This window comes from Squalius cephalus, assembly GCF_949319135.1.
Source record: "Squalius cephalus genome assembly, chromosome: 21".
Lineage (NCBI taxonomy): Eukaryota > Metazoa > Chordata > Actinopteri > Cypriniformes > Leuciscidae > Squalius > Squalius cephalus.
Genome location: NC_137142.1, coordinates 32,498,017 through 32,524,188, shown reverse-complemented (window position 1 = coordinate 32,524,188; position 26,172 = coordinate 32,498,017). Strand labels below are relative to the sequence as shown.

At 35.7% G+C, this 26,172-nt stretch overlaps 1 protein-coding gene across 1 annotated transcript in view; it reads right to left on the bottom strand.

The window, feature by feature from the left end:
• Positions 1-1,391: 1,391 nt before the first annotated feature.
• The window catches only part of lhcgr (luteinizing hormone/choriogonadotropin receptor), a 26,176-nt gene continuing 1,395 nt past the window's right edge, over positions 1,392-26,172 (bottom strand). Inside the window, exons 2-11 of the mRNA XM_079854962.1 lie at positions 16,806-16,877; positions 15,452-15,526; positions 15,079-15,153; positions 14,209-14,283; positions 13,854-13,931; positions 11,517-11,585; positions 11,348-11,422; positions 7,104-7,289; positions 6,809-6,877; positions 1,392-3,226 (exon numbers count right to left, since the gene is read on the bottom strand). Coding sequence (XP_079711088.1) covers positions 2,008-3,226; positions 6,809-6,877; positions 7,104-7,289; positions 11,348-11,422; positions 11,517-11,585; positions 13,854-13,931; positions 14,209-14,283; positions 15,079-15,153; positions 15,452-15,526; positions 16,806-16,877 — 1,993 coding nt within the window. The 3' untranslated portion in view covers positions 1,392-2,007. The remainder of the gene's footprint in view (positions 3,227-6,808; positions 6,878-7,103; positions 7,290-11,347; positions 11,423-11,516; positions 11,586-13,853; positions 13,932-14,208; positions 14,284-15,078; positions 15,154-15,451; positions 15,527-16,805; positions 16,878-26,172) is intronic.

The window sequence follows — 26,172 nt, the reverse complement described above, 5'->3', positions numbered from 1 at the left end:
TCCTTTTAATAATATTTCCTTATATTTCCAAATTATTTGATAAATTCATGACATATCACTTTATTCTATAACACATATTTAGTAGGGCTGTCAAAAGATTAATCGCGATTAATCGCATCCAAAATAAAAGTTTGTGTTTACATAATATATGTGTGTGTACTGTGTATAATTATTTTGTATATATAAATACACACACATGCATGTATATATTTAAAAAATATTTGCATACATTTTATATATAAATAACACATTTTTCTTAAATATATACATGCATGTGTGTGTATTTATATATACAAATTTAATTATACACAGTACACACACACATATTTTGGATGCGATTAATCGCGATTAATCTTTTGACAGCCCTAAAATTTAGTTCTAATTCATTTTTAGTACATTTAAATAATACATATTATTTCATGTTTTGTTATCTTTTTAAAAAAATATATTTTGTTATCTTAACTCCCCTAAATGTCAGGTGATGCAACTGTCCGAACAAATGAACAAACTAATAAAACTATTTAAAATGGTATCTTAATCAAAAATTAAAAACTATATAGCTATTATTATAGCTACTATGGCATCATAATAATTTTAGGTTTGAAACCTTTCATATACATTTTTTTTTTTTTAATAAATATCAGGAGTTTTAAAGCTGTTGAGATCATAGAAAAACTTTAGTTACACTTTCCATGTCAGGTGGTACAACAACAGTATTACACACAACTATTTGGTTGTACGGTCTGACATAAAAACAGTGAAAAACAGTAAAAAAATGAATTTAAACACTTTGAAATGTTATTTAACAACTGAAACTTGTTTAAACATTGTTCATGACTCAAAAATATACATTACATTTGAAAAGTTTTTTTTAAAACACCTTTTTTGAAGCTTTATTTGTCAATTACCCTTATATTATGTTTTGTTATATAATTTTATTATTTAACATTTTTATTTAATTTAATCTCTCATCTTGCATTTGTTTTATTTCACATATTCTTTATTTAGCCGCACACTACTTATTTTTATTGTTTATTAATATTTTATAATTCATATTTTCATGCTTATTTTTACTGGCTAATTGTTGAAAAATACATTTCATTGTCCACATGTACTGCACTTGATTTGTTTTGTACAGTGTTGTTGACTTTTCCCCTCCATTCAGACATTGTTTAGGTCTGCTAAACTTTTCTGTGAAACTATTTTGAAACAATATGTAAAAGAATAAATAATAATAATAAAAAAATTCTCTGCTTCAATGCGCTTTATAAATATAAATCTGAAAAGCTCTAGGCTATACAAATAAAAATGACCTGACTCAAATATATTCCCTGAGTCAAATATACTATATGGGTTCGAGGAATTCAAGTACATAATGAAAGACTGCAATTACATGTTGCTTTCATTTTTATTTGATTTCAAATACTACATGTTAATAATAATAAAAACGACCTTCATTTGTAATGTTTTTAGAACAATAATTGTATTTGTCCACAAAGTGGCGCTCTCTTCCCTGGTGTAAAACAACAGCTCTGGAATGTATCCTTTAAACAACTGTGATTGCAACTAGATAAGTTATATAACTTAAAAACCTTTTTCACATTAAAAAGCCTTACATTGACTATTTTACAGCAATCATGCAATAATCAGGTTTAATTCTGACACCAAAATGCATGCAAAGAGTTATGACTTAAACCCAGACCGATGCTTGCCACCTCACAATCAATATCTGTAAAAATGACAGATCTTGTAGAAACTGTGACATAATGCTGCTTTTTGCTGCATTTACCCACTAACAACAGCCTCTCTGGGTGCTTCATTCTCTCTCTAAAGACCTGTGTGTCTTTTGAACTGTCAGTCATTGAGTGAAAATGAGCTGCAAAATGAGTCCTCTTGAAAATGGTACCATCTTCCCCGAGTCTCTTAGAAAAGATTCAGCAAAGTTCAAGGGCAGAACACCAAGAAAATAAAAATCATGTGTAAATTAGCCGAGTCTGTCCCGTTTCCCTAAACCTTTTGCACCCGCAGTCGAGGCGTTAGATGAGGAAAGCTGGACATCCACATGACGGCACGGGAGACTTTGGAGTTCGCATTGGAGCCGGAGCTGCTTTTGCTTCGGTTGATGTTCTCCGAGCAATACGTCTTCATCCGATACAAGCTAGCTTTGCTCTCACAGCAGCCCATGGAGCTCAGCAGGTCGCATGCATCTTTCCTGAAGGCCCTGGTGAAGATGGCGTAGAGGAACGGGTTTGCGCACGAGTTGATGGGGTAGAAGAGCACCAGGAGGATCTTAGAGTTGGTCACCGTGATGAGCGGGACTTTGAACGCCGCGGAAATGGCGAAAAACGAGATGGGCGCCATGCAGACGAAGTCGGTGAAGATTAGCACTGCCATACGCTTAGCGATCTTGGCGTCCGCGGCGCGTCCCGGGAACTCCGGGTTACGGACGGCCGTGTAGATGCACACGTAGCAGCCGCAAATCACCAGGAAAGCGCTGACGTTGAAAAGCAGCAGGAGCATAACGTAGGCTTGGGATAAAGGAGTCTCGATGTCCATCGGCAAACACATGCTAACCTTGTTGTAGCTGCTGACGCTCATCAAGGGAAGCAGAGCCAATGCTAGACAGAGCAACCATCCGCCGATCATAATCGCAGAAGCGTGGCTCAATCCCAGACGTCGTTCCAGTCGGAGAGCGTGCGTGATCGTGTGCCAGCGCTCGACGGTAATGCTGGACAACGTGTAGACGGACAACTCGCCGCCGAAAACGGACAGAAACCCGGCGATGCCGCATCCCACTCCCGTTTGCCACTCAATAGCGTGTTCACTGTAGTGTCCACGTGTCCTGAGGTCCACGATCGCGATCATGAGGAGATACACACCGATGCAGAGGTCGGCGAAGGCCAGGTGGCACATGAGGAATCTCGGGACGGTCAGTTTGCAGCGGCTTGTGAATATCACAAGCAACACCGTGAGGTTGCCGGCGATGGCGAGGACGTTGATGAACCAGATGGCCACTCGCAGGAACCCGAAGCCGGCGATGTCCTCGCAGGGGTTGAACGCGTCCGCCTCGGGGATGCACTGCAGGGCTGGTCGGCGCTGACACAGGCCCAGATCGGGGTAATAGAACTCAATTGCATTTCCAAAAGTGTCTTCAGCTGATGTGGATCCAACAAAGTCGGATGCAAAAGGATCGTCCAGCATTGGAGAATCATCGGTCTCAGATGGACTGAGGAAAGGACACAGGGGTGAAAATGGTCAATGTCACAGTATTGGGAAAATATTAAGGGTGTAACAATATATCGTGTCACAATATATCGCAATACAAAAATGCAAAAACATGTATAGTGGATAGTGACAAAATATATTGTGAATAGTTCACCCAAAATGAAAATTACTGTGTGTGAAAAAATTCAAGTTTACAGAGTTTTAAAGGGTTAGTTCACCCAAAACTGAAAATTCTGTCAGTAATTACTCTCCCTCATGTTGTTCCAACCCCGTAAGACCTTCGTTCATCTTCAGAACACAAATTAAGATATTTTTGATTAAATCTGAGAGCTGGATCACTCCTCTGTAGGCTTCTAAGGGACTGAAACTTGCTGGCCCAGAAAATGTATTAAAGACATCGTTAATATAGTCCAAGTGACTCCAGTGGCTCAATCTTAAGTTTATAAAGTGACGAGAATACTTTTTGTGCACAAAAAAACACAAAAATAATGACTTTATTCCACTATTCATTTCCTTCTCTCTAGGCCTCGAGTCTTTTCATGTAGTGTAACTGCGTAGCGTGTCTGTGTTGTACGTCACACGCATCACACACATGACCAGCGTCGGCCAATAGTGAGCCTACGTGTGACGTACAACACAGACACGCTACGCAGTTACACTACATGAAAAGACTCGAGGCCCAGAGAGAAGGCAATGAATAGTGGAATAAAGTCATTATTTTTGTGTTTTTTTGCACACAAAAAGTATTCTCGTCACTTTATAAACTTAAGATTGAGCCACTGGAGTCACTTGGACTATATTAACGATGTCTTTAATACATTTTCTGGGCCAGCAAGTTTCAGTCCCTTAGAAGCCTACAGAGGAGTGATCCAGCTCTCAGATTTAATCAAAAATATCTTAATTTGTGTTCTGAAGATGAACGAAGGTCTTACAGGGTTGGAACAACATGAGGGAGAGTAATTACTGACAGAATTTTCATTTTTGGGTGAACTAACCCTTTAATGTCAGTACTACATTAAACTACTATACAGAAATGTTGAATATATTGTATAATAATGCAATGGAGGAATATTTGTGGGTCCTGATAATGCCAAATTGCATTATTATACATTATAATGCAAAAAGTCTTATGTTACCAGTAAAAAGTGGCCTACATTATTTTAAATATATCTAATCAGTGACAGAGTGCAAGCATATTCATCTAAAATAATTCTGTTTTCAGCATCAGAATCGTAAATATTTTTATTTTGGTGTCACTATTGTCCTATGCATTGGGTTTCCAGCACCAAATCCAAGCCTATTCATTTCCACCCACAATGTAATACCAAATTTAGCATTTTAATCAACAGGTCATTTTTTGTTAAACTTTTACCTTATGTGTTGGAGTATCGCAATAATATAATATCGTGTGTTCAGTATCGTGATATGTATCGAATTGTGACATGAGGGTATCGTTACACCCCTAGAAAATATTACACAATACAATACTTTGCCTAAGTAATGTATGTACTGTATATACAGTATTGGTCAAAAGTTTGGAAACATTACTATTTTTAATGTTTTTGAAAGAAGTCTCTTCTGCTCATCAAGGCTGCATTTATTTGATCAAAAAATACAGAAAAAATAGTAATATTGTAAAATATTATTACAATTTAAAATAAATGTTTTCTATTTTAATATACTTTAAAATGTAATTTATTCCTGTAATCAAAGCTGAATTTTCAGCATCATTACTCCAGTCTTCAGGGTCACATGACCCTTTGATTTGATACTCAGTTATTATATATGTTGGAAACAGCTTAATATTTTTTGGGAACCTGTGATACTTTTTTACAGGATTCATTGATGAATAAAAAGTTAAAAAGAACAGCATTTACTCAAAATATAAATCTTTTCTAACAATAAAACTTTTTTTGCTGAATAAAAGCATTAATTCTTCTTTTTTTTTTTTAAATAAGAAAAAAATTACTGACCTCAAACTTTTGAACGGTAGTGTATTGTTACAAAATATTTATATTTTAAATAAATAATGTTCTTTTTGATGTTCGGTTCTTTTGTAACTTTTTATTCATCAAAGAATCCTGAAAATGTATCACATTTTATAAAATATATCAAGCAGCAAAACTGCTTCCAACATTGATGATAAAATGATTTCTGAAGGATCATGTGACACTGAAGACTGGAGTAATGATGCTGGAAATTAAGCTTTGCATCACAGAATTAAATTATATTTTAAAGTCTATTCAAATAGAAAACCATTATTTTAAATTGTAATAATACTTAACAATATTACAGTTTGTTCTGTATTTTTGATTAAATAAATGCAGGGTTGATGAGCATAAGAGACTTCTTTCAAAAACATAATGTTATTAAAAACAACGTTATTTTTGTCTCTGTCCAGCGCTTTGATCAACTTTGGTTGTTGTAAAGCGCTTTATAAATAAAAATTGATTGATTGATTGATTGATTGATTGATTCAAAAACATAAAAAATAGTAATGTTTACCATTATCTGTACCATTTTCATTTAGTTTGACTTACTAAATAATAATAATTAAATAATTAACTAAATAATTAAACTTACTAAAATAACAAACTAAAATAAAAAAAACTACAGACATATTAAAAAAAAAAAAAAAAAAAAACGAATAAAATGACAAATCCCCAACATAATTACTAAAACTTTTAAATAAAAATAAAAATATTAATATAAAATATAATAGTATATCAATGATACTAACATTAGAGAGGTTAAGCTTGTATTATAGCTTAGGAGACGTAATGGAGTTCTTCTAAAAACATTCAGAAAAACTGTAACAGACATTTCATCAAAAATGATTTGACAGCTATAAAAATAGCAACAATCAGTTTATTTCTGATATACAGTACTGTGTAAAAGTCTAAGGCATGTTAGTATTTTCAACCAGTTTTTTGTTTTATTTAAGCCAGTTATTTGTATCTTGCTGTAGTGTGTCAGAAGGAAATATCAGTTTACATTTCCAAACGTTCATTTTGCCATTAATTGTAATAATCCAGATAATAAAGATTTGTGCATGCACAAGGAGTCTGACAACAGCCGGTATGATCTGATCTCACCATCATCGATTCCGTCTGTGATTACATGAAAAAACTGAGACACACTAAATCCAGAATAACTGCGGGAACGTCTCCAAGACTCCCGAAGAACCCTCCTGACTTTTGCACAGTACTGTACGTCATAGCTCAGTTAATTTGGCCTGAATACCAAGTTCATATTGAGATCTCAGACGTGATTGCAGACTTTGGTATCCTGGCAAATCGGAGCACAGCTGGAGACATTATTGATGACTCGAGAGGATACAAATCTCTTTTTTTTTTCATGAAAAAATATTTTGTAGAAGCAGGATACTTAATTTATCTTGAAGTCTCCATTTGCTCTGATTCATTGCTAGCTGGTTACCAGCTGACATATTTAAAATATTTAATTTAGAATTTTTTTTTTCTTATGGGCCTGCTGAATCTAAAAAGGAGATTATAATAATTTACTTATAGGTACAACAATAAAACAAAACATGTAAATACTACATCAGACTAACCAAACGTACTTAGCCAGTTCGCTGTTGTCGTCACAGTTTGATGATCCATTTCTCAATGCGGCAATAACAGAACCCTCCCTATAAGAAAACCAGAAAATGAAGCAATTGGATTACACTGACAATCCTCTGCTTTAAATCTGAACAGTGGATCATAATATCAAAGATAAATGTCAAGTTGGAGCTTAATTTTATGACGTTCTCTGAGGAAGAAGTGCCAGTGATGCTCTTATTCAAAACGGCGTAAATGAGAGGAGAGGAATATTTTACTCCACTATGACACATAAACTGATTTGATTGTGTTGACCTGTGTGATTCCCAGCTGAGCAGAGCGCAGCAGTGGCTGGGATACGTGAGCTGTGCATCTCTCAGGCTCTTCAGTCCCGTCAGCGGAGGCAGTCTCTTCAGAGCGAACGCTGAGCGAGCCACCAGCATCAACACAGACTCCAGACCATGAGAGGGCAGTGTCTCCAACGCTGTAGATGAAACATCCCTGGTGAACAACAGAGAGTGAAATGCTGAAATGAAGTTGGCATTAGCAGAGAATGTCTAATAAGGGGAGAACTGAGCCCGTCTACGGAGAGCCTGCCCACTCCCTATTAAGTCCTATTGTACAGAATTTTGGTTGTAGTACCACCAGAGTTCCACTGGGGGTGATCGCCATGAGTGCAAAATGAATGGGAGTCAATGGGGCTAGACGGCTAAATTTGTCTCTTTCACCTGATCGCCGTTGAGAAATCTCAGGTTTGATTGTAGATTTTGCAAGTTCAACATGGGTTTTAGGTCGAAAGTTGAATGAACGAGTACTTATGTAGTTTTGATTTCTTACAGGTTGAGTTGTTGTTGCCCATAACACGCTAGCATTCTGCTAATGACGTCAGCATTCTGACGTCATTGACATTTTGAAAGACTTTTTAAAGCAAATAAGTGACTCTAAAAAATCTAACACCCAGCAATGTGTAATTTCTTTGCATCTCCTTTCGAATACAACATTCAAATTACTAGACAAAAAAGTATATCCTGAGAAAAGTGGATTTTGAGGGGTATAGCGCCATAGACCTCCATTCATTCTGCACTCGTCCTGTGAGCGCCCTCATATGGAATCAGAGTGGAACTGCAACCAGTTCAGAAGCCGGAAGTGTAGTGAGAGTGAAACTTCTCACCATATTAGACATTCTCTGGGGAGAACTTCCACTCTCAGTAAACTTCCGGCTTCTGAACTGGTTGCAGTTCCACTCTGGCTCCACATGAGGGCGCTCACAGGAAGAGTGCAGAATGAATGGAGGTCTATGGCGCTATACCCCTCAAAATCCACTTTTCTCAGGATATACTTTTTTGTCTAGTAATTTGAATGTTGTATTCGAAAGGAGATGCAAAGAAATTACACATTGCTGGGTGTTAGATTTTTTAGAGTCACTTATTTGCTTTAAAAAGTCTTTTAAAATGTCAATGACGTCACACACATCGTACGACCAGAGATACTGCTTTACGGCAATCCTTCAGTCACTTTGGTGCTTTCAGCTCTGCACTTTCTTTTCTCTCGAGGCATCGACAACAGCTGACACAGGTACACACACATGCTAGAAGAGTTTTTGTTTTGTTTGTTTCTGGTCCCGCTTCGGATGCCATGATGCCATCAAGCGGTATCTCTGGTCGTAATCAGTCCTTCACTGACCAATCAGCGTTCATTAGCAGAATGCTAATGTGTTATGGGCAACAACAACTCAACCTGTAAGAAATGGAAAGGACATAAGTACTCGTTCGTTTAACTTTCGACCTATAACCCATGTTGAACTTGCAAAACCTACAATCAAATCTGAGATTTCTCAACGGCAATCGGGTGAAAGAGACAAATTTAGCCGTCTAGCCTCATAGACTCCCATTCATTCTGCACTCATGGGCGATCGCCCCCAGTGGAACTCTGGTGGAACTACAACCACAATTCGGTACAATAGGACTTAATAGGGAGTGGCCAGGCTCTCCGTAGACGGGCTCTGGCATTAGGCTGCGTTCCAGTCCAAAATTGTCTTTTTTTATTTTTTATTGAACAACATCAATTTACAAAACCAAATAAACACTTTTCCAATCATATCTCCATCATAAATGTCCATGTGTGTATATATATCACATACAATAACAACAAACAAAACAAACATTCTTTAACCATTTTAGAGGGGGTGCAAGGAAAGAAAAATAAATAAATAAATACAGGTATAAAATCATGACCGACCCATTACTAGTTGGCATGAAACAGAAGTTGCGCTAGTCTTTTCTTCCCTATTGTCAGGGGCACAACTACCCAGTTTCAGAGGGTTATGCAGCAACAATTTTGGCGCATTATATATATATATATATTTATAATTAAATAATTAAATAAATAAGTGTGCCGGACATCATCATGTATGGGCTTTAAATAATAAAGGTATATCAGCCACTGTAGGCCTACCATAATTATACAGTATGTATGTACATATATATATTATTAACAATGTTAACAAATAATAAACAGTTACAAATTGACAAACATTAACATTATCATTATAACCAATGCAACATAATGCCTTAAAATGCAAAAGTAAGCCTACAAAGATCCTTTAGAACCCTCTCTGTTAACTATAATGTAGTTTATGTAACAATTAGGGTTTGGCATCGTTTTGATTGTAACAATTCTGATTCCAATTCAGATTCTTCCTTTTGATTCCGGTTCTGAACGATTCTCGATTCCGATTATTTGAGTGGTGGAGTTGAAACGGGTCACATGCTTATTTCACAGATAAGAGTAACATTTTATTTTGATTCAATGGTTATTTAAAGTTTCACCGGGCTTTTTCAGCCACACTTTAGAGCGCTAATGTCTGTTAACATGAATATTTGCAAGCCTCCAAGCACAGACGTCACACTTTAAATCCTACCTGTTGCCTTTCACCATCCACTTATTTAGCTGCTGTCGCATCCATTGACATGCTATCTCCTTTTCCCTCTTTCTTTTTCTATTTTTAGTTTTAACCATCTTTTTCGATGACAACTCACTACTCGTACCTGCTTGCTCAGTGCCCACGGCGCCCCCGCCCGCTCGCGATATTACATTTTTTAGGAAATTGTCCATGAGGAATTGATTAGATGGTTGTGGTTTGCTATTGACCTTTTTACATATAACGCCCTTGTATGTGAAAACATCAAGGCAAATTTGATTTCTCATGTCATGACCTGCTCCTCAAGTCTTCATACAGCAATTAATCCCACCTAAACCAGCCAATCAAGATCTTCAGGTTTTCTTAAAAGCTAAAGCCAGGTGTGGTAAAGCTCTAGTCTAGAGCAGTGGTTCCCAAACCTGTCCTGGAGTACCCCCAACACTGCACGTTTTCTTTGTCTCCCTATTCAAACACACCTGATTCAACTCATCAGCTCATTATCACATGGGTTAATGAGCTGATGAGTTGAATCAGGTGTGTTTGATTAGGGAGACAAAGAAAACGTGCAGTGTTGGGGGTACTCCAGGACAGGTTTGGGAACCACTGGTCTAGAGTAACACCGTGTCCTAACTACACGCGACGCACGATAAAAGCTTCCTTTCCATGTTAATCAGAGTTTTTGTCCTAACCAACCGCGACGATTCTATTTTAGAAACGGTTTCTATTTTTCTGCGACGTCGCGCTGGAACAACAAACACAACGTGTGGCAATGATAATCTCAGGTTCTGTTTATGTGCCTTATTTAATGTTAAAAGCGTGTAATGTGACTTTGAATATCATTTAGAGCTCCAGCTTTGTAGCTGTAAAAGCATCAATGGATAATTCACCTCAGATCCTGAAATTAAACAAATGGAAACAAGAACGTTCAAACTGTGAACAAACAAGTGTATTCTTTTAAGTGTATTCAAACAAGTGTATATCATTTATGTTTGGGCCTTCAAAAAAGGCCCAAACATAAATGATCACATTCATCGAATCTTTCCTAACGATCCGCTAGCTGCCCGCCCCATAAGCAGGCCGTCAAAAAATTGCGTCTCTGTAGGCAGCCTAGGCTCTGAGATCTGCACACAAAAACAATTGGTTTCACCAACCACTCAAAACCCAAATAAATAGTGTTCCAACCAATCACCGACAGGGGTGGGTGTGTCGATCATTTATGTTTGGGCCTTTTTTGGGCCTGAAATCGCTGATACAACCTTTAAATGGTGTAATATTTGTAAATTTGATTATGTAACTACTTATCCATTTTTTTGCGAGTGGCGTCAAGTTTACTCTCTGGTGCCGTGAGACTCCGCCCACGTGCTGTTCTGATTGGCTGTGGGTTTTCATTGATTTTGACGCATCTCGCAGTCGCATCGCGTCTAGTGTGGACCGACAAATTATTTGTCGCTGGAATTGCATCGCGTCTGGTTAGGACACGGTGTAAGGTAATGCACCCCAGATTTAGTCCATTCAAATTGACATCTGATGAGACCTGACACAAAGCGTTACTCCAGAGAAGATGAACGGTGAAACAGTGAAGTAAAGAGCCCGAATTTGCGAGAGAAAGGCAGAAGTATTTCACAGTTGTATCACTTACAGCGTAGTGGGGCCAAATGCTTTTTTAAAAGCGTCTTCGTGGATTAAACGCAGATGTCTGTTGTTCTTTAATACTCTGCAAAACAAACAGATTACACCGTGATTATACAGCACACATACCGTAGTATACTGATTAGGTATTAGTGTATTTATAATTTGTCAATATTTACAGTTTATCTATTATAGTTCCATTAAATGCATGGCTTTCTATTTCTTGAAATCCATTGTTAAAGAGATTCCTGAAAAGAGAGAGAGAGAAAGAGAAACATTTATTAGCAGATAATGACTTAAATATCATCCAAATACCAAAGTTGTATTGAATATTATTTCAAGTACAACATTTTTTATTTAAAATGTATATATGTAAAAGTTTGTGTGCTTCAGGAAGTGTTTGATATTAAAGGCTGTGCTATCTTGTTTGCATTCAGATACAGATTGAAGGTTGCATGTCTTATACACTTACGTAGACTAAGCAAGATTTGATTAATAACACTATGATCTAAGAAAACTGACTGTCATTTAACTATATTAGGCCTGTAGCCCCATCAAATTTCCATCTTTCTTGCTTTTGTACACCAATAAAATATTCCTTGTTTTGTTGAACTTGTTTATTATAGGGGTCATTTAAATCAAGAACATATCCCTGAACGTTTCATTCGGATCTTAATGGTTTGAGGAACAATGGTTTTATGGATCTGTCACAAAGGTGATGCAAAGAGACGTTGATATTAAAGGATGACACAATGTACTTTATCCAAAAGCAATTTCACAGCTCACAAATAAGAGTTGCACAGCGACAGTGCCTTTAAATCATCTGCAAAGAGTCCCTTTATTGCTTAGGGTCAGATAGAGGGTGGAAAACAGTGAAAAAGGGACGATTTTGGAAAAGATTTAGTCACAGTTAATCTCTTTTCGTGGTAGGGAGGTTAGATGTGCACATTTTATTGGTAACGAACTGATCGATCTGGCGGGTTAATAGCATACACTCTCATGTCTTATCTTGACATCAAGGAAAACAAGACCGTTTGTAAACTGTGTCGAGCAACGTAACAATCTCTGGCAAAACACAAAAGAAATGTACAATACAATACAGGGCTCTACAATGAGGACCGCACAATGACGGGACAGTTGAAGAAATTGACAAAATGTTTATCATGCATTTACAAGGACAAATAGACACAAAAAATATCGAACTGCCCGTTTTGGCGAGTTTCCATTTAAACACAGTCCATTACGCCTAAACCTGCTTAATGTTATTTCAAACAACAAAAGACAAAATCACTCACTGCTCTTGACTGAGTAACTTTAGAAGCTTTGATAAAGGTTTATCCAAGAAAGACTATGCACTGTTGTTTTAGCTCTGATTACTTTATTCAATTTCTCTTGTATTTCTTACCTGAATACCTGACAACCTAAAGCACTGTGTATTTCATTTGTATCTATTTTTGTTTCTTATTTACTGACTGTTAGATTTTATTTGACTCATGATAGTCAGTGTCACATGATCCATCAGAAATCTATGGAAGCTTGTTTCCGCCACAAAATAAAACATTTTAAAAGATATTTGACTTTTTATCTCACAATTGCGAGTTTATATCACGCAATTTTGACTTTATAACACATAATTGCGAGTTTATATCTCGCAATTCTGACATCTTTTCTCAGAATTGTGAGATATAAACTCACAATTGTGAGATATAAAGTCCAATTCTAAGGGAAAAAAATACTTTTTTTTTTTTTTTTTTTAACCTCAGAATAGATTATATCTCACAATTCTGACTTTATATCTCCCAATTGCGACTTTATTTCATGCAATTCTGACTTTATATCTCACAATTGCGACTTTATTTCTCAGAATTGTGACTTTATTTCTCAGAATTGAGACTTTATTTCTCACAATTCCGACTTCATATCTCGCAATTCTGAAAAAAAAGTCACAATTCTGACTTGATATATCGCAATTGTGAGAAAAAAAAGTCAGAATTGTGAGATAAAAAGTCGCAATTATTATTATTTATTTATTATTCAGTGGCGGAAACAAGCTTCCATAGAAATCCTTCTAATTTGCCACTCAAGAAACATTTCTTATTATTATCAATGTTAAACAGTTATATTTTTGTGTAAACCATTTTTTTCAGCATTTTGATATTGGATGTAGAACAGCATTTATAAGAAATATAATTTTTTGTGACATTATAAATGTCTTTACTGCCACTTTTGATTTTAATGCATCCTTGCTAAATAAAAGTATTAATTTCTTTTTTTTAAAAACCTTATTGATCCCAAACCTTTAAACAGTAGAGTACCTGTATGCCATGTGACCATTTACCAACATCAGAAAACCCTAAACATGTGACTGAGCTGTTAAAATGATTAAAATATTAACTTAAAATTTCAGGTGGTGCTTTAAGCAAATATTTTAGGTCAGAGAGGTTCGGCTGACAAAAAAAGTCTGTGGGGATAACAGCCCTGAATCATAACAAGATACCATAGTGCGAGAGACTAACATTGTGGTGAATTCACTCGTCATTCCGCTGAAAGCATTTGGTGGGACTGAACGAAGGTTGAGGTTATCACAAATATCCCTAAAAAAGAACAAGAAACAATAAGACACTTCGTTGCAAAAACAAAACTCATGGACAAAAACATATCAGTCTCCTAATCTAATACATCTGTGCTTTTCTTATCCAGTGTTCTGACTCATGTGTCTCTGAAAGAGTCTGTATCTGTCAATTTCATAACACCTCATTTTCTGTCAGCTTGAAAGTATAGACGGTTAAATTATAGCTTCACTATTACTTTCAATCCTTTGTTCTCGCTTACACCATCTCTCAAACAGATGAATCCACAGGGTAAACTCACAGTATGAAATAGGGCTCCAAGGAGAAGATGGAGGTCAGGTCAGGGAATACACTTATGCCAGTGTTGGAAATGCTCCTGTGGAAATACAAAGCAAAAGGGAATTGGGTCTTGACCTGTGCAAGAAACCAAAAATACACAGGTGCGTCTCCATCATCTCCCGATTTCGTGAGTCAGTGTATCGTCAACATGAATCCGGGACCTGGTAAGTACCTGGATGACCTACTGCTTTATGCAATTTAACAAAGTTTCAGCTACACAAAGTATTTAAAGTCCCCCTGTGGTCAATAATTTGATCCTTTAAAACTCATCTTTGATCACCAAAATATCATATTTAAACGTTTTTTTTCCTTGAAAAAAAAAAAAATCTGTCATGCCTTAAAATAGCTTGAATGTAACTCGACACCCTTGCCTTATTAAGTATACGCGGTTCTATGAATATGCAAATGAGCCCCGCCTCCACTCACTCACTCAGCTCAGAGATCCACTGGTTGACGATCACACGTTGATCTGATTGGTTACAAGGTAGTTTGTGACGTCAGAAACACCAGCGATTTCAAAGTGTGTTTTTGAGACTGTCTTTGGTTCACTGCAGTTTTAAGGAGGAAATACTCAGCAATGGTGTCGACTTATGAATTTGTACATGGTTTGTCTTAAAGCATATTAAAAATACCACATATGCATATAATATTATGGGGAATCAACTGGAATACGTACACAGTACTAGTTTTTTTTTTTTTACTTAAATGGTGAATCAGTTTTCTGAACTGGTCTGAGTTATGTTAACTCCTTGGGTTTTAAGAATATTAATTTCTGATTTATGTCAATTAAAATGTGATTGCTGTAGGAAAACAGGGATTATGTGCTGCTTACAGGTATCTCAGCTTGGGAAGGTGGTTGAACGCCCGCTGGTGGATGTGAACGAGACTCCGCGTGTTCTGGATTGAGCTGTGACACAAATTCTTGCATTAGATTCAGATTCATTGCCATACAACTCGGTGCAAGTCGTTAGGGATTTGCTTCAGTGTGCTCATAACAGGACATCAACAAGATACAACCAAAAACATAGAGCAAATATATACACATGCAAATCACAAACAAATTACTATGAAAAGGCTGTCAGAGAAGATTTTGTTCCAATAGGTTCTAGTCACGGACAGTAATTAAATACAGTCATTACGAAATGCACGCAAATCGAGTAAATTTTCCATGAATCACTTTCATTGTTCCTTGAGTGGTTTCTTACATTTCTGAGACATTCAGAAGGATGTTGAATGCTTCTGTCTCTATGGTTTCCAATGATATGCTCTGGGAGATTTCTCTGGGGGGATAAACAGTTGAATGAAAATGAGAGGTGATGTGTGTTGCAAAATACACAATTTTATGCATTTATTTGTGCTTATAAAACTGAATAAATGAATTGTGCACCATCAGAAACTTGGAGGGATGAAGCTTACAGAGCATGTACATCTTTTATTTGAATTTGAAATGTATAATATCAACATTTCTTCTTATTAATGTTGAAATAGAAATATTTTGTAACAATATATATATATTAGGGCTGTCAAAAGATTAATCGCGATTAATCGCATCCAAAATAAAAGTTTGTTTTTAATAATATATGTGTGTGTACTGTGTATAATTAAATTTGTATATATAAATACACACACATGCATGTATATATTTAAGAAAAATTTGTTATTTATATATAAAAAAATGATATTTATATATAATATAAACTATATAAATATATATACAGTATATGTATGCAAATATTTCTTAAATATATACATGCATGTGTGTGTATTTATATATACAAAATAATTATACACAGTACACACACATATATTATGTAAACACAAACTTTTATTTTGGATGCGATTAATCGCGATTAATCTTTTGACAGCCCTAATATACATATATATATATATATATCATGTTCATAAAATATTCACTTAAAAGCAACATAAATAACATCTACTTTCTAATAAAAATAAAACAGTTTTCACTATAATATCTGTTATGTTCATTTATTTAACTATGTCTAATTGCATTGCATTTGTTTACATTCTAATTCAGGTTGTGGTTTCATTATAAAGTTTTGCATTTTAGACTTAAAAAAATTTATAAAGGTTTTTCATTGTAAACCCCATATAATCCAAACATCTTTTTAAGGCCTTTCCTAGGGAAAGAAATGCTTCTTTTTGGCACAAAAATTCAATCCCAAGAGAGAAAGATTCTTTGATATTGTGTGATATTATAAATGGCATTGATAAAATACCGCTCCTTTTAATGCTTGCTATACAGCCAAAGAATAATCTATTCTGTGCAAGCGTTCAAACTGTTCCTCCTAACTTGGATGTCCTGAGCTTTATCAAAGAGCTTCAAGGAGAAAATTGGCATTGAAAGCTCCTTCGACTCTGTGCGTTCTGAAAAAGGGAGTGAACATCAAATATTCTCTTCACAGATCACATGATGTGGAGATGAGCCTGTTGGCTCAGAGGGCAGTGATGGTGGATGGCATTTCCCTTCAGTGCAAATGCTAAACATCTGGTTATCTGTCGAAATTTTAAAAAAACAATGACTAGCCTAGTACTCACATTGATTTTACTCCTTTCAGGCGGTCGAAACTGCGACTGCTGATGGTTCTCACAGAGATGTATCTCAGAACTCTGAAATTGAGATGCACAGGATGAATGAATAATAATTTCACAATGTGAATAAATTTGAATAAACCCCTGATCCTGAACAGCAACCACATAGCATTAACTATTCCGGAAACCTTAGCAAATCACATGTTCTTGTAGAAACCTTAAATGTGTTACTTAAAACATTTTCTTGCATCCTGGAACAAAATGTAAATGGTTCAAATGTTTGATAAGACGTTTTACGTCAGCAAAGCACTTCCACTCTGAGACAGATGTGACCTTCATTTAACCCTGTAAAATCATAATATTCAGAATAGTACTGTGCCACTCTTTCTATATCTGTCATATCGTTATACTAAAAAAAGAGTAGTATGCTGCTATTCCAAATTCAAGTTGCGTTAGTCCATTTTATGGCATTTTGAATATGAATGAGGAAGTATTTTGTGTCCCTGTTTGTACTATTTTCAGCAACATTAATTTCCTCCTTAATTATCAAAACAACAATCAAGTTTTCCAATGCACTGCTAAAAATGACCATGCAAATTGCAAGTAATTACATCACATTATGTCTTGCATGTCTGGGCCGTGTTTCATTTAAGAGTTTGGAACCTTTGCATTCGGATAATTATCACTTGGTGTTGTTTTTGAGGGAAGGTCACAGTGCTCTCAGAGTTTGTAATTGTGAAGTGCTGCTTGATTCATCTCTTGCAGTGCAGGTCTAATGATGTGTGTGTGGAGTCGCCGCCCGACTCTTTGTTAGCGCTCGAAAACTCTCGGTTCGGTTGGAGTGGAGGCTTCCTAACCTTCCCTTTCCTGAGCTCACATCATGGATCATACTAGAAATGAGTCTTCTGGACATGCTTACAGAAGCCTCATAGCATGTTAAAGTGCTAAAAAAGTATGCATTTTGATTTATTCATTTATCCTGAAAAGAATGCTAATCATTAAATGCCATTTGTTTTGATATTTAATAGTATTTTTGAAGGAAGGATCTGAACAAACTCCTTAAAAATAGAAAAAGTTCTTAAAGTCCTCCTGTAGTCAATCATTTTATCCCTTAAAACTCATCTTTGATCACCAAAATGGCATATTTAAACGTTTTTTCCTTGAAAATAAATTCTTCATGTCTTAAAATAGCTTGAATCTAACTCTACACCCATGCCTCATTTAGTATAAGCGGTTATATGAATATGCAAATGAGCCCCGCCTCCACTCACTCACTCAGTTCAGAGATCCACTCGTTGACGATCACACGTTGATCTGATTGGTTACAAGGTAGTTTGTGACGTCAGAAACACCAGCGATTTCAAAGCGTGTTTTTGAGACTGTCTTTGGTTCACTGCAGTTTTAAGGAGGAAATACTCAACAATGAATTTGCACATGGTTTGACTTATGAATTTATGACTTATAATTCATGACTTGTGAATGTGCACATGGTTTGTCTTAAAGCATATTAAAAGCACCACATAGTCATATAAACAACATTAAAAGCTGGATTTTCACCACAGGGGGGCTTTTAAGGTTCTTTATTGGCATCGATGGTTCGAAGAAGAGCCTTTAGCATCCTTGGAATCTTTCCACAATCTTTGCACAAAATGTTCTTTATAGTGGAGAAAAGGTTCTTTAGATTATTAAAATGTTCTTCACAATAAGTGTAAAATTAGTATTTTAAGAACTGTTCACTGAAAGGTTCTTTGGGGAACGAACAATGGTTCTTCTTGTCACGTTATCCAAGCGTGGTGTAGATAGAAAGGAATGACGAAGAAGATTGATTCAAATAGACTTTAAGCTTTATTTCCGGAAAAGTTCACCACGGCTGGTCAACACCTTTGTACTACCATGCATTGTCCATAGCAATTACGTAATAGTTTGTTTTTCATGCTTAATACGGTAAAGCTGCTTGATTTTTAAGCAATCTATAAAGTGCTGTCACGAATAGCCACGCACTCCCTGGGTGATTACGGACTCCATTTCTATCTCCCTGGACTGATTACACACACACCTGCACCTCATGTTCAAACACTCATTTAAGCCACACTCACACAACACTCTGGATAAAGTCTTGTTTTGCTGCTGCGAACATTTCCAAGCGTTTTCCATGTGTTTACCTGCCTTTTGTGACCTTGTCTGTTCCTGATCTTCTGCCTGGTTCCTGTATGCTGTTTGTTTGCTGCCTGCCCTGATATCCAGCCTGTTTTTTGACCACGATTTTACCTGATCTTCTCTGTTGTGTTTGCTGGTGTATGACCCTTGCCTGCAATGCCTGGTGTGTTTAATAAAGACAAGCTGCACTTGGATCTGAATGACTCCTATGCTTTGTGACAAGTGCTATAAATAAACGTGGACGGGACTTTACTAGAGTGCCGAATTGCAGAGCGTGTGCACTGTGCAGACATTTCCACGTTGCTATGATCCGATGCTTTTCTTATGCCTTATTACATAAAATGCTTGCAGTTTTCTTAATTTTGTTGTGTGTTTATTTTGTTATTGAGAGGAACGCATACAGCACATAATTATATACATATTCAGATGTTTTCTAACAGTAGGCCTATATCGCTGCTCACATATTTTTAAACTTCATTTTACCTTTAAGCGAAGAACGAAAAAAGAAGTTCGCCGTGAGTATATCAGGGCCTTAAAGGGGTCATATAATGCTATTTTTGTACAAGCTAATAATATGATTCTTTAGGGTCTAAATTAAAAGTTTGTAATATACTTTAATTAAAAATTATCATTAGTATTGTAAGAAAACACAAATTTTACCTGGTCAAAAACAGCTTTGTTTTCAGCACGCCCCACAGAACAGAGGGGCGGGGTGAGCAAAGCTCATTATCATTTAAAGACACATGCACTTAAAGGAGAACTCCGGTCAATTTTAACATTGAGCTCATTTTTTTGTAAATTTGGAGTGCTGTCAGTACAGAGAACAACGACAAAAATCGGTGTTGCCTACATCGTGTTATCCTCTTTTTAAAATGTGCACCCTGTTGACTTCAATGGGGCAAGTTTTAAACCTGCTTTTAGCCTCTTAACATCCTTGATGTGTCATTACAAGTGCGAAAACAGGATGTAAATACAGGTATGAGCGCTGGCTGAATTAACTTAATTTTTATTCATATCTTTCACATCTACTGCAGTCAGATTCACTCGTGTTCACTCTGAAGGAATCACTCACATGACCTGTGCACTTGTAATGACACATCAAGGATGTTAAGAGGCTAAAAGCAGGTTTAAAACTTGCCCCATTGAAGTCAACAGGGTGCAAATTTTAAAAAGAGGATAACACGGTGTAGGCAACACCGATTTTTGTCGTTGTTCTCTGTACTGACAGCACTCCAAATTTACAAAAAAATGAGCTCAATGTTAAAATTGACCGGAGTTCTCCTTTAAGTGCATGTGTCTTTAAATGATAATGAGCTTTGCTCACCCCGCCCCTTTGTTCTGTGGGGCGTTTTGCCACAACAACACATGTGGAGTGTTGCCTTGACAACAGTTGAGGGTATATTTTGAAGAATGGCAGTGGGAGTCTCTTGAGACACTGTGCAACTGTATCAATTTGAATACGGTTGCACATATGTGTCCTCAGAGACTCCTGTTTTCCGGAGTCGGAAAACAGGACGTTTCTGAATGGTTGGTTAACGTAATGTCACTTTGATCTATCTTTGTGTGTACTGGCAGGGTAGAGTAGTGAGATACGAACGCGATGCGTTTACTGATGTATACGTTAGTTCATTGACAGATTGATGTTACAGCTAATGGTCATGAAAAACTTTTTTTCGGTAAATGTAGGCTTGTCCGTGATGCGTAACGCTATCTATGCAGTGTTAGGTACAACTATCAGGGCTGAAGCACTAAAATTTTACTGATCTGTTTAAAAAATAAGCAGTCTGTGAGACTATGACAGTCATTAGGCACATAAACAACACATACTCAGACAGGAGCTAATACCTTTTTCAATGTTCTCGTTTATAAAGCAGTCTGGTGTGAAATGATTCGCGCAAACATGAAAGCATTGACGTTGATCGTGGGGAATATTCCTTTCGAAAACAAAACTCAGCCACTGCGTCTTCAGCGGTTCGGATTTAGGAAGATCAAAATGATGCTGTGTTCTTTATTACACCCAAGAAGAGAACACCACAACCGCTTAGACGCCATTCTGCTCATAGACAGTGCTCCAGCGTATCAACAATGCGGACTATGATTGAATAGTCCTACGGGTCTGTGTTGAAACGCTGCTGTCAATCAACAATCGTGGGAGGGGCGTCCGATCTTGTGACGTCACAAAATCGAACGGCTTGATTTGAGACATTGGAAAGCATATAAGGAGATTAAAAAAAACAAACACTGGATGCCGTGGATGGATTTTTATCATTTTATGATGGTTGTGTACAGGCACTGCCAACACACATTTCAGTACAACCAACTTGTAAAAGTGCATGTACCATTATATGACCCCTTTAAAATATGTCAGTGAATAATTCATCCTGTAACCTGCTGTTGGGCCCTATGTTTATGCAATGCAGAAAACATGGATGTAACCGATGGTGGAGTTTACTGCACAATGCAGAATATATTTTGCCAATTTTGATTTGATAAATCACAAACAAAGATGTACGATTAATCAAATTCAAAACTATTCTACCATTCAGAACCAAAGCCCTTCACTACAACCTGCCAAAATAAAAGTCTGGTTTAAATGGACTGAAGTAAATTCAAAATAATAATGATGATAATTATTATCATTAGTATTATTATTAGTATTAATTTAAATTATTTAAAATAATAATTAATATTATAAAATAAAATATTATTAAATATGTTTATTTTTTAAAATGTGAAAATATTATACCTAATGTATTTTAACTAGCGTAATGACATTTTTGAGTGTGTCTTGGGTATCCAAATAATTTTTTGAGCCACTGTAAAAAATAATTACACTATGACAGATCCAAAACTGTGTCAATTATGTTTGCCTCATATTTGTCTCATAAAACCCAGTGGAATTAAAAACATAAACAATTGATAGAATTATTTAATTTTTTTAAGTAGTAATGAAGTGGGTGTGTGATCACAGTTATTTTCCTTATTTTTAAGGACATTTTTAATTTATCTCATGTCCCTGATTGCATGCAACTCTTATCAGGGCTCAAGGTTTCAGTAGAGGAAGAAGATGATTTCAAGGCCTCAAGGACATTAAGCGAACTCTCTTAACACTTTCAGCTCAGTGGGTGTGATGATGGCAAGCCAAGGCCCGTCAGTCAGACAAAACCACTTGACCTGTCTACTTCGGATATTACTTTTCTCAAGCTTGTCACAAGTCAACAACTCCCCCATTGCTTTTTTCAGAGAAGGTAGAGGTGACATGCGTAAGCACTATAATGAGAAGCGAGTATTGCATCACAACTGCTCCTTAGCAGGACTAATAGCGGCTAACAGATCTGTTAACGTATTCAGAGCAAAAATAAACTATAAAAGGTTATTGTGATCATTTTAGCATGCTGGCTTGAGCTAGAAAACTAAATGGGAGAAATTGCAGGAAGGAGTCTGTCACCGTTTTGATAGAGGCCGTTTTAAAACTTGCATTAGCTGGAACAGCCTGGAAATAAAGTTTTTTAGTGTTATTTGTGAAAGAAGAATGACAGAAGTGGCCAAAAGTAATGTCAGGAGGGGATATTTGTTTTAAATTACCATATATTTTATACTTTTTAAATATTCTAAATATGAGGGAAGAACGAAATGGTTAAGGTATTCATCTGTCAAAAGTATTTGACAAAAAAAGGGAAATTACAGCTGCAGGTTTTATTCACACATGCATACTATTCAAATAAAAAAAATGCATACAGCATACATTGACTATAACATAATCAGTTATTAATATTTTGTCTGTTCTCTCTTGTTTTTGCATGTGTTCATAATTTTTTTGCATGACAGCCCGACCAAAAATGATTTAGCATGTTTCATTGCGTTATTAACACAAATAAAACAATTGTCTCCAAGCATAACATAATGCGATTACAAAATATTGAACAAATCTTTTATAGTATTTGAATAAAGGGTGAAGAATAAAGATGTCAATTGACATCACTTTTTGGCCACTATAGTGTATTTATGATATAATTGTTGTCAGAATTTATTGCTGATTTGAAACATTTTTAAAATGCAATTATAGCAATTATAGTTCTAGAGATTTCAGTCTTTCCTCGTTCAAGCAGATGGAGATGTAGTTGCATGCATGTTTCTATATTTTAATAGCTGAGGGAACTGACTTGCCTTAAAGGGAGGGTGGGTAGAATCAAATATTATGCATAAAACAATATAATTACAGGCTACAATGAGACTAACACTTACTTAACACAATGTTTATTCAAAATGCACTAAATCAAATTAAAATAGATTTTGTTTCTTATCAATTGACAAGTAGAGAGAACAATGATACATCAAAGAGTGATTTGATCTTGCTTTTTATCCAACTGAAACCAATATGCTTTTGTGAATAAATATAGTTTGGGAGCAAAATGTAGCTAACCCTCACATGATAGAGGTTTGCTAAAAAAATAACCAAAAACTTTTAAAAACTGAGACTTATGTGTGCAAATACTTTTTGGGCCAATGTTCATATAATGCATACAGTATTAGACTAATATTTGTCTAAACACCACATGGGACCATTCAGACGTGTTATTTGTACATTTTGTAGATAATAAATGGGTATCTATAGATATCTAATTATTTACTATTCAGATAACTAAATGGGTCAAATGTGTTTAGACTATTTTGGAATTGTTATTTATGAAACAGAACCATAATATAAGCACATCCATTGCATTGCAGTCTCCCTGAGGAAGAATTTCCTTCATTTATTGCTATAGGAGAGGAAGAATTGTCTAAACTCGTTAAATCATCTAAATCGACAACATGTATATGTTAGACCCCATACCGACTAAGCTGTTGAAAGAGATGCTTCCAGAGGTCATAGATCCTCTTCTTAATATCATTAATTCATCTTTGTCACTAGGATATGTACTGAAGCTGGCTATTATTAAACCTCTTATAAAAAAACGCAACTTGATCCAAGAGAATTAGTCAATTACAAGCCGATCTCGAATCTACCTTTTCTGTCAAAATTAATAGAAACGCCAGTATCCTCATAACTATGTTCCTTTTTAGAAAGAAATAGTTTCATAATCATACACTGTTCGTTCGTTGGCCAGAGGAGAACTGAGCGTCTGAGCCTAGTTTCTCCCAGGGTTTTTTTTTTCCATTCTGTCACTGATGGAGTTTTGGTTCCTTGCCACAGTTCCCTTGGCTTTTGGCTTGCTTGGGGACATTTAACTTAATAATCAACAATATTATTGATCTGCCTTACTTAAGGTGGACCATAACGCAATTTTCTTCTAGAAACAAACTTTGTTGTATTATTTTCATGTTAAATCACTGTGAAGATGTTTTGATACAATCTGTATTGTAAAAAGCGCTATATAAATAAAGGTGACTTGACTTGACATCCACTGTATCATATGGGCTGTTGTTATGTGTCGGTCGTTAGACGTCCACACAATGAGAAGACAATAAATTGAACGCAGCACAAACACAAACACACTCCCTTCGTCCTATGAGAAGATGTGATGGCACTCCAAATCACACATTAAAATAAAATGTTGTAGTTGTCCCCTTTTCATATTTAACATTCTGTACAAACGTGCAAACATTATTATGAAACAATTAACCCTCTGGGCTTCTTCGTATTATAGTCACACTTAGCTTCCTCCCGCCCGAAAACGGGCGAAGCCTTAAAATCTTACTTTACTTTGTCCCAGGATAACCAATCAAATATATTTTTGTTCTATAATGTTTTCTGATTATTATTTAGAATTTTTGGAATTTTTCATGATATTTTGCATTAATTATATAATTTTTATGAGCTATTTTTTCCATTAGAATTAATATATTATTTTTTATTTTTTTTATTTTTTTTTTATTTTTCAATAAATGCAACATTTCACATCAAAATAGAGTGCAGGCCTAAAAAAAAAAAAAAATCAACTGAGAAGAGCGCCATCTAGTGGCTTCAAAATGTATTAATTTGTGTCATGTCCTATAACCGCCTATAGGCGGCCTATAGCTTTTTTATTTATTTATTTGATTTATTCCCATTCGGAAAGAAAAAAAATTATTACTAAGCAACCACTGAATGGAACAACACAAATTATATATCATTTTAAAGCTTAGGATCTCAGCTTTTTAATGCATCTAATTACATTTATTAACTCCTAACGAGTGCTGAGTAATCCCTCTAAAACCGAGTGTACCGCCAGCAGGCGCCACCTAGCTGCGAAAATATTCTTTACCATATTTTTAAAAAATCTTGCCTTGATTAACACAAAGTTGATGTCATTTGAAAGCTTAGAGTCTGAACTTTACAGTGAATGTATCCACTTTGAAAAACTCTTAAGTATTGCTGAGTTATTTGCTGATAAATAGAATTTCTTTTTTTTTCATAATCTATAAAATAATGTACTGCAATGTGTCAAAAACATCATACAGCTCATGAAACATTCTCAGATAATTGAAAATGGCACTTCATTTTTTACAGCATATTATTACAATTAAAATGAGCCCAAAATTAACATAATCTATTGCTTTTATGACAAGATATTCTTCATGAAGAAAAAATTGCCCATGAGGGGGTGTCAAAGACTGTACAAAAAGGCTATCTCTTTTCCAAATGCTGTAACTTTTGATTCCTTTGTCCAAAAATTATTATTTTTTTATCCAGATGCAGCTAACATGTAGGGGGACTTCACTAAAAAAGAATTTTCCTCCTACCTTATTTCCTTCCTGAGTTATTCCATGACAAATAAGAAAGATATGCAAAATCATAATAAAAATTATATATATATATTGTCTTTTATCCGCTGTTTCTTGGCAGGACAATGTCCAAATGTAATGTAATTTATATTTTAAAAAAATTTAAAAAGAGTTCTTTCAAACGATACCTACCTTTTGACTCTCCTTGCTATAGTTTTGGAGTTATTATGATTATATCATTTTTATATAGTTTGGGGCAAAATTTGCTGTTTCAGTCTTACCAGTTCATTTCTCTCTCTGTGTGTGTGTGTTTGTGTGTGTAGGTGTGTGTGTGTGGGGGGGAGGGTGTCTTATTTGCACTCTTGATGTTCTAGAGTGTCACCCCTTCATTGCTGTACACTTTTTTTAAGCACAGTGGCTGATCTGTAGCTTGTACCACCAAAAGTTTCTCTGAGTTTTCCTATTTTTTCGTATTTCCCATTCATTTCCTATGTCGCCCGTTTTCGGGCGG